The 9,794-nt window shown below is 47.6% G+C and overlaps 1 protein-coding gene across 1 annotated transcript; it reads left to right on the forward strand.

Moving 5' to 3' along the window:
• GBGT1 (globoside alpha-1,3-N-acetylgalactosaminyltransferase 1) lies at positions 1 to 5,412 on the forward strand. Its single transcript, XM_008941911.1, has 6 exons — positions 1 to 62; positions 1,101 to 1,163; positions 1,664 to 1,714; positions 1,805 to 1,840; positions 3,882 to 4,016; positions 4,706 to 5,412. Exons 1-6 carry the CDS (start codon positions 1 to 3, stop codon positions 5,388 to 5,390), a joined length of 1,032 nt encoding a protein of 343 aa, XP_008940159.1. The 3' UTR covers positions 5,391 to 5,412.
• The last annotated feature ends 4,382 nt before the right edge of the window (positions 5,413 to 9,794 follow it).

Genomic DNA, 9,794 nt, shown 5'->3' on the forward strand with positions numbered 1-9,794 from the left:
ATGATTTCCAGGAAGGTGGTGGGATCTCTTGTTTGCCTGTTTATTGTTCCTGCATTTATCTGGTAAGCATTTGCTGGCATGCTTGGTCATGTTTAAAACATCCTTTCTATATGTATACTGTGGTGAAAAACGTAGCAGCAGGAAAATTTAGGCAGGGCATTTCAGGGGAAGTCCCTGTTAGAGCTGTAAGAAAGAGCAGTAATTTGTATAGTACATGAAGTAACACTAGTAGAGGGAGAAGCCGTTGAAGGGAGGCAATAAAAAAGACCTATTGTGTCTAAATTAGGCTGCTAACACCATATCTGACTCTCAAACAAATGTTCAAGTACAGAATATTCCAGTTAGACTTCAGTTCAGGCCTTAAAAGAGGTTATTATTGATCTCTTTGTAGCTATCAAACAGTGTTGCTTTCAGACACTGAGAAAGTTTGTAGCTGTGAGTATACTTACCCAGCATGCTGCAGAGATTCTCAAACTCAGCCATGGCTTGAAAAGGTTCTGAGTTCAGGCATTTCTGTTAACTATTAAATTGTTAATTATACTGTATTTCTGATGTTGCTGTTTGCTCTTGTTCCACATCGTGTGGTTGCATTTCACTAGTAAAGTGATTGTATATAAAAATGTGTAGAGATTGTGATCAAAAGTGAAAGGAAAAGCCCAGGCAGCCTATTTGTCTGCTACACAAATTAAAGGATGCATATACAGCACCTAAAATTCCAGGAAGTGTCAGTATGGCACATCAGCAGATGTTGTGCATTTATCCAACGTGGGCATTGCTTTACCTGTCTCCATTTGTGTATACTTTTCAAAACCATGTAGAGCTACATTTTTCAGACCACCTGATGTAAATAGTAATACTTAGACCTGATGTTACAACCTGGATCCTTCTGGCCTCGTTTTATCTTGAGCTTTTCCCATTTATGCCTTAGCAGTATCATTAAAACATTAATACACTGGATCTCAAGATAATTAGTAAAGTAGACATGTGGTTAGCTACAATTACTACTCAAGTTCTGTGCCAGATTCTGAGAAGATCCTGGAAAATCCTAGGGAGGTGTCTTTCAACATTACCTGTCTTAAAATGTTTCTTTGCTACCACAGGTTTATAGCTGGGAGTGGAAAAGTGCACTACCTCCCATATTATCTTCCTTGCCCTGAAATCTTGTAAGTATCCCTTTTTGGATGGAGAGAATAACACAGATGGTTGTTACAGGAGCTGTACTTAAGGAGTCATTCACAAGTAATCACTTGTTCTTTACTTTATGAATATGATTAGTCACTCTTACAACAAAACAGTAGTAACACAACCTTTTCTGCTTTAGCCTGCTTGCCCTTCAGGACAGCTCTGTATTTGTGCAGCATGAGTGAGGTTCTTGTTGTGGGTCACAGCCTGTGACCAACAGCTTAACATTGGCTTCATTATCAGTGTAATCACACACAGGCACGTTTACACACAGGATCCTCCTGTGCCTTGAGATTACAGTCAAGTATCTTGGCTTGCTAGATGGAGAAACACAAGCCAGAGGGGTGAAATGAATAGTCATAGAGTTCTGGCAGAGTTAGGAATAACCCCAGTCAGTACACAGCAGGTCCTGAAGCTGAACTTGGTTCATATTTTAAGAAAAGCATTACAATCCCTTTCATTTCCTGCCCTGTCAATGCAGCTCCCTGAAACTCCAATTTACAGAAGAGAAGCTAATCCAGCTTTTCCCCCAGTAAGTACTGGCTTTTTATTTTCTTTGACTTTTAAACTGCTGTTCCTCTCTTCTGGGCATTATTCAGTGGCTATTTCTTCATTTTTACAGGTTATTTTATCAGCAGCCAAGAGTGCTGGCTCCAAAGTAAGTTTTTGTTTGTACTCTGTGGTGTGTTTCTGCTGACTTTGGTTTGGGTGCTCTGTGGCACTCTGTTTCCTGATACACACTGAACAGTACCTTGTTCCACAAGAAGTCTCTCCATGGGGGGAAGTCCACAGCTGTCTATGCTGCTATAAGATTGAATTTAGTCACTGTATACTTGTTAACATACCTAAACTCCCAGTTAATACATTAGGGCACAGCCTGTCTACATGGTTGCTGCCAGGGACTCTTTTTGAGTTAGGAGATATATAATAGCTGGAAGACAGTGAAAAATACCTTCTGGAACTGTGTTGTAGCTGTAACCAGCTGTAGGAGAGCTTTGATTCCATTTCAGGACAAAATCAAGCCTAGTGCCTTGTATGAACTTCAGCAGTGGTTTCACCTAACCTGCTGGATCTTACACTGGAATAAGTTGCAGCATTCCCACAAATAAGTCTCTGTGAGAAGCAGTCAAAACAGTGAGTTTAAACAGGCATAGAAGATTTCAGGCAGCAGCAGCTAGGAAGAGACTTAGGCAAATGCTCCTTGCCAGCTCATGTTTGTTTGCAGTCTCCTTTGGCCCAGCTCCTGTGGCCTGACTCTTATCTGTAGCAGTTCACCTCCTACAGGCACCATTCCTGTGCATGTTCAAACACACCCTCTTGGTACACATGGGTTTTGTTTGTTCCCCCCCTGCTATTTCAACAGGACGTGCTAGGCCTGAATATTTCTCCCTTGGAATTCTCAATTGGAATGAATTAATGTGCAAAATCAGCTTGTATATACTGGACTAAATGAGGAGAGAGTCCTGTAACTGTTAGTGCTCTGTGTCTTCCAGAGGGAGCTGAGGAGCACCACTGAGAGGGTGCATAGCACGGAAAGGCGTCGCTGGGAAACCCAGTGCAGTCCTTGAAAATGAAAGGAAAAAAAAGCCCTGCTCAGAAAAACAATCTTGCACGTTGCCTTCTCTCTCTCTTCCCCTCCAAAAAAGGGGCAATTAACCCAGAAAGAGAACAGCCCAGTTAGTACATTTTGTACAAACCAATTTCTTCTTCCCGTATAATTTACTCTCTTGATGATACACGTTAATATAGGAGGGAGTGAAATTGTTATGCTAGTATTCACTTGGACTGAAAGGATTAGATCTGGGTTGAAAGTGTACCACTGCCTCAGCCATCAAACTGCTCCCCACAGGTCCCTCAGTTTGATTTTTGTGCTATTTTGCCTTGGAAGTGTGTCAGATGAGAGACTCCTTCAGCCCCAAGCGTGGCCCTGCGTTACGCATGACAAATTTCATTAGCAGAGAGCTACAGAGCATGGTCTGGGGTGAATGTGAGTGGGCTAGGGTAAATTACACAACATAAATGGCATCTTGTTTTACAATCAAAAAGGTAAGAAAGAAACCCTGAAGACAAAGAAGTGAAAATGGCATTGCAGAGCTGCAATAGGGCATAATCACCCTGCTGCACATGCACATTTCTACTGCCCACACAGGAAGTTAAGGATTTCTAGAACTTCGTTACACACTTGGCTGCTGGCTCACAGACAGGATTTTAAATTATATCTGAATGTGCTAAAGCTATATATAAATACTGGAAAATACACTGTCATGCTGCAAGCTGTGTTTTAATAACACAGCAGTGGGGTGTATTTTTGTAGCCATTTTCATATTATTACTCGTGTTTTAATCTGTGTATAGCAATCTGCACCAGACTGATAGAAAATATTGCACAGCATCTCATTCTGGGAGTTCAGTGGTCATTAAACTCTCTTCAGCAGAAAAACTCTCTGAGCTTAAATGAGATTTTAGTAGATCCTCAGGTTTTTCCCAATTTGTTCAGCAGTGCTTAATTTCATCCCAGGAGCTGAAGTATAACCTTAAAAAAGAGGGCAGGGAGAAAAAAAAATCTGAAGATACCATCTATAATGAGTTAAGGCTGCTAGATACACTCTTCTTCTAGCTGCCTTTTTAGTGTTTCTTTCCCACTTACAGGCCTTGAAACCAAAAGGAGCAGTTCATTATGTTCCCTTTCCTTTCCATCAGGCGTCAGGATGTGCTGACGGTCACACCATGGCTGGCCCCCATCGTCTGGGAAGGAACCTTCAGTGCTGAGATCCTAGACAGTGCCTACAGGCCACTCAATCTCACCATAGGGGTCACAGCCTTTGCTGTTGGGAAGTAAGTGAGCCCCTCGGTGGGCACAGTCCTTGGGCTGATGTACTTCTGTCAAAAGGCTGTTTGGGCTTTTCTTGTCCCCAGCAGAGATGAAATCTGTCCCAGTCTGTGGTAAACTTTTATGTCCCTATGTTGTGTCCATAATCATAGAATCACAGAATGGTTTGGGTTGGAAGAGACCTTTTAAAGGTCATCAAGTCAAACCCCCCCTGCAGTGAGCAGGGACATCTGCAGCTAGAGCAGGTTGCTCAGAGCCCTGTCCAACCTCCCCTGGAATGGTTCCAGGGATGGGGCATCCACCACCTCTCTGGGCAACCTGGGCCAGGGGCTCACAACCCTCACTGCAAAACAAAGAATTCTTCCTCATATTGAGTCTAAATTTACCCTCAGTCATACAAGCCTACAAGGTGACAGACTCAACACCCCAGGTGTCTGGAAGCATGGTCAGTATTTTTGAAGAACTAGCATTTGCCTTGGGAAATTGAGCTGTAGACAGGTGGTCGGTTGGTCAGAGCAGGGATAATCCCCTTGTTCCTTGTCCTCCACTTCACCTCTTGCATGCCTAGTGTATGGATCCTTGCAGCAAGAGCTGGTCAATGCTCTTCATCCCATGCCTTCATTCATTAAAGCACCCTCAAACCCCACCATGCATCCTCTTGTCTCTGCTGTGCTGTCCACCTGCTGTCTGACAGATACACGAGGTTTGTGGGACGCTTCTTGGAGTCAGCAGAGAGATATTTCATGAAGGGCTATCGAGTGAACTACTATATCTTCACTGACAACCCTGAGACTATCCCTGCTGTTCAGCTGCAGCCTGGACGGAGGCTTGTCACTGTCCCCATCAGGAAGTACAGCAGCTGGCAGGAGATCTCCATGCGCAGGATGGAGGCCATAAACAAGCATATAGCAGAGAGGAGCCATCAGGAGGTGGACTACCTCTTCTGCCTGGACATTGACATGGTGTTCTACAACGTCTGGGGGCCTGAGACCCTGGGTGACCTAGTAGCAGCCATACACCCTGGGTATTTCAACGTCCCTCGAAGACAGTTCCCTTATGAGAGGAGGAGCTCTTCAGCAGCCTACATCCCTGATGGAGAAGGGGATTTCTACTATGGAGGAGCTGTGTTTGGAGGGCTGGTCAAGAAAGTCTATGAGTTCACCAAGACTTGCCACATGACCATCCTGACGGACAAAGCCAACGGGATCATGGCAGCCTGGCAGGAAGAAAGTCACCTCAACAGGCACTTCCTCTCCCACAAACCCTCCAAGGTGCTTTCTCCAGAGTATTTATGGGATGACAGGAAGCCAAAGCCCCCTGAAATTCACCTCATACGTTTTTCCACAGTGGATAAGAACTACAAAGAGATACGAGATTGACCAGCTGATCCCTGCAGAGATGTCCTCCCCACAGTCAAACCCACTGAACATGAGCCCCCACAGACCATGGTTTTGCCTGAGAAACTTAGCAAGATCAAAACAGTATTTGACTGTCCCATGGAGAAGAAGGCCTAGAGTTTTAGTAAAGACCTTTCCAATTGAGAAGCAAACCCTTGCAGGGCAGTTAATTTTGGTGCATTGTGATTTAAACTCTCACCCTTTGTCAGGATCAGGAGGAAACTTGCACTTGGAGCAAGTTATCCTTGAATAGTATGCAGCAGGATTTCTTGGACCTTCTCAGCACAGAACTGGTGCCAGCCATTGCCAGTTAGAACTCTGGTTTGACAGGACAAATAGTGTGAATTCATATAGCAGTTATCTTCCAATCTGGGTTTTGGAGACTGGAGTTCAGACAGAACTGGCACAACTTAGACCCAAAGTGAACTTCTTTGGGTGTATTTCAATCACAGATGTGCTCTAAGCCTTTTCCCTGCTTCACACATCTCTGTAGAGACCGTGTCATCTTTTCCAACACAGAAAATCTGGCATTGAGAGGTTCATGTTCCTATCCATTGCTTCAGTCCTTTCCAGGTTTTCAAAGCCCTGTGAAATAAATTGGCTGGAAGCTGCTGGAACCGACAGCGAGAGCTGATGCATTTCCAGCAAACAGGGTGAGTTCATTTTATAATGAAATGCTCCAGTGGAACGGTGAGTTCAGCCTGGAGCTGGAAGCAGGCTGGGGTTAACATTTTCTTCTTGAGGAGCAGCTGAAGCAGGCGTTTTGCAGGCTCTAAAGCCTGACAGCTCACTGGGGTGAACAGGGGGGCAGCCACGGCTTGCCAACGACGGCTCCAGAACTGTCAGCTGAGGTCAGAGCGTGGAGGTTCACGTGCCACCTCCCTTGCTGCAGCACTTCTGCCAGAAACATCTTCCCCAGAAACATCTTCCCTGTTCCCTCCCGAGGCAGGGCTGCACAAGGGACCATGGGGAGCAGCAGAGAAGGGCAGTGCTGGAGAGGAGCAGGGGTGAAAGGGCTAAGCTGGCTGTTTCTAAGGGAACAGTTGAAAAAAAAAAAGGAGGGGAAAAAAAAAAACCCAAGGCTCGTTTGGCAGAGAGAGAAAATGGGGAAGAGGTGCCTGACTGTTCTTGTGTCTCTTCACATGAGAAAATTGCTGTATGGCAGCATATCAAGTATTCAGAGCTTTAGGGCCCCACCACTGATTGCAGATGACTTAATGAGACATTTTAGTCCTGTGTGAGCAGGCTGAAAACAGCACTTGCTGGTGTCATTGTAGACATTTCATCTTCCAGAAGACTAATTAGAAGAGCTTTCACAGTATCCCTAGTACAAATAAGGTACATAAAACACCTCCAGCCTAAACCCCTGGTGGCACCTGGCTCTGTTAATTCATGCTTCATCCAGCAATGATCTACCCTGCTATATTTTCTCCTGACTGTTCTTAGTGTTCTGCTGCTGGAGGAAGACAATCTTATACCTCACCAAACCAGAACGGAATCTCTTTGGTAACCAGGCATATCATCTAAGCCAAAAGGATGAAGAAAGATCCTTATCCAAATATTCCCAAAAAGAGATATTCCCACCAAACCCAGGATTAGTAGTGTGTATTTCTTCTGTGTAAAACTGTTGTGTCCAAAGGCCATAAATGAATTCTGCTCTACTAAATTGCTTCAGTTCCTGGGCAGGTATTCATAGCTGACACTAAGTCCACCAGAAGAAGTTCTCCAGCACAAATGATGTGTGATAGAGGGTGGTCAACGTTTCTGGAGCACCTGTTCTGAAAAACTTGTGTGAAAGGCTTGATCTGCAGCTCTGCTTCCTGGCCACGCTGATGGATGAGGTAACAGCCTGATTTGTGCAGTGCCAAACGTGTTTATCTTCCTGGCAGGCCCAGAGCTTCCCCCCAGGGGAAGATCTTGTGTCACACGTTACATGACACAGTTCTGCACGACAGGGCTGGGATTTGAAGCGGTACCTTCAGTCTCCAGGGAGCAGAAGAATGTGCCTGCAGAACCACGCTCCCCATGCGGTGTGGGAGGCACTCCCTGAGTCACCTCCTGCCCTCCTCTAATTAGCAAAAGGCTGGACTCTTGTCATCTCCTGCTGATTAATCCCCTTCCTCCAGCAGCAAGCTTTCCTCCTCTCATTTGGACCATGCAGCCTGAGACTTGTGGGTGGTGTGGGAGCTTCACAAGGACCTGCTTTCCCAGCTGAATTCCCCACCAGCATCCACTGCTCAGTGGGGAAACTGAGGCACGTGGTAGCAAGGCAGCAGCCTGGCACTCCTACATGTGAGCTCTTCCTCCACTCACCACAGGGGACAGACAATGCTGTCTCAAGTGAATCACCACGTGTAAATAAATTACCCGCTGTTTTACACTGCCTGAGGATCTGATGGTGCTTTCAAGGTATTTCTGACTCAAGTCCTGTTTGTCCTTAACCCAGCCTCACATCAGTAGCTTGTTGCCTTCCCAAGGGCCCCTTGTTCCATCCGTCCCTTTCTGCTTGGCTGGAACAGACTCGTCATTCATTGTCCATCTAATTTAAGAACCCATCTGACAGGCTTTTTCTTTCCTTCTCCCAGCTGGTGACTTGTATGGTGCATTCATCCCCAAAGGGAAAATTTGGGAGGGGGAGGAGGCAAGGAACAGAAACTTCCAGCACTGAACGTGATCTAGGTGGGGCCAGCCCATGATCCTCTCATTCTCCCCACTGATGGGGACAAGAATCACTTCCACTGAGCCAGAATTGCAGCTTTTTTCATTCCTATTCAGATTTTCCTGAACCCCCCCGAGGTGAGGCTGCCTGAGGTAACTGCCCAGAAACGTCATTTTGAACCTCTTTGACACGCAGCCATAGTTACACAAGCACTGGCCGAGTCAAACCTCCTCTGGGTGAGATCTGTGGCCTGGGGGCGTGGAAATGAGACGGTCTTTGAGCAGATGAGGAAGGATAAGAACATCAGTTAGATGTTCCCTGCACCAAAGCAGCTCGGGCAATAGCCGTGTGCGTCTGGTTTAACGCAGCTAAAGCAGCAGGGTGGTGGAAAGGAGCTGTCAGGCTGTGAGCTCCCCCCACAACGGCTGCTTCTGCTCTCCTGCCCTTTGTCTTTACCTGCCTGGGGACCTGTCTTTGTTCCGCGGCCGCACTGGGGCCAGCCTTGGTCGCTCACTAATGAATATGAGATGCACAGAGCGAGTTTCTCGGCAGGGATTTGCTCTTTTCTCAGAGGGCAGCTCTGAGCACCAGCGATACGATTTTCTCACTTAAATCCCCTCGGCTCTGCTTCACCTCCCTGCCCCAGCCCGGCCCCGGGGGGGACCAGGCCGAGAGCAGCAGCTGCTCCAGGTGGGGTGACAGTGACGCCGCCGGGGACAGCAGGAGGAGGAGCTTACAGGAGCGGGCTGCGCTTTGCTCACGCCGAATCCCCAGCCCTGCAGCTCTGACCCACACGATTCAGCAACGCATGGCTAGCAAAACGCCTCGAGAAGTGGCTTTTAAACGTCTGCCTACCCACCGACACCCGGATATCACAGTGCCGCTGTCCTGACCTGACTCTTCTCGGGCTGTAGATTAAACACGGATCTGTCAAATGGCACCGTTTTGTCTAAAACTGGTGTAAAGCCACGCAAATAGAAAGATTTAACCAGAAATCTCTGCTGCTTGTATGTCCACCTCATCCCCTCTGCCCCCTCGATGAACTTGTAGGTAATTTAAGGCAAGTCAGGAGAGTATAAATTGCTTCTAAAAAGTGCTTCATTCTTTGTAGCAAGTTTTGCCAGCAGCAATTACACAGTCCTAGACCTTTTGAAGTATGTATTTTCCCACTGTTCAGCACTGATGCCGTTGCTATAATTAGAGTGATGTTGCTCTGTAGCAGCAGCGAGTGCCAGAGCGAGAGCCCTGGCAGCACCTTCTCCTTTCCTGCCTTCCCTGCCCGCCTGGAGCTGCTGGTTCTGCTGGCCCGGGGCCACCAGGAGCAGGACGGTCAGATGCCGCGGGCTCTGCCTGTTGCTAACTCATAACCCTCCAAAGCTGGTTCTTCCCGGGAAGGGGGCTGCTCCATGTGGGTGCTGGGGTCCCCAGGGTGCAGTGGCTGGCTCTGCACCCCCAAGCCCAGGCCGGGCGCACTCGGCCGTGGGGTGCCGCAGCCTTCCCGCAGCTCCCGCTCCTCCCGGCATCACTCAGCACACGGCATCGGCCTCCGGAACACAAACTGCCGACTGCAGCCTCTCACCGCCTCCAGCCTCTCCGTTTCCAGGGCACCCCCTCTCGCTCGGCCTCCGCCGTCTCACCAGCTCACGCTCCGGCAGACACCGAAATCTCCAGCAGCTTTCTCCCGGGGTCGCTCCGTGGCCCGTTTTGGGGGGTGGGTTGGGCTGGGC

The sequence above is a fragment of the Merops nubicus genome, unplaced genomic scaffold, assembly GCF_000691845.1.
Source record: "Merops nubicus isolate BGI_N331 unplaced genomic scaffold, ASM69184v1 scaffold31306, whole genome shotgun sequence".
Lineage (NCBI taxonomy): Eukaryota > Metazoa > Chordata > Aves > Coraciiformes > Meropidae > Merops > Merops nubicus.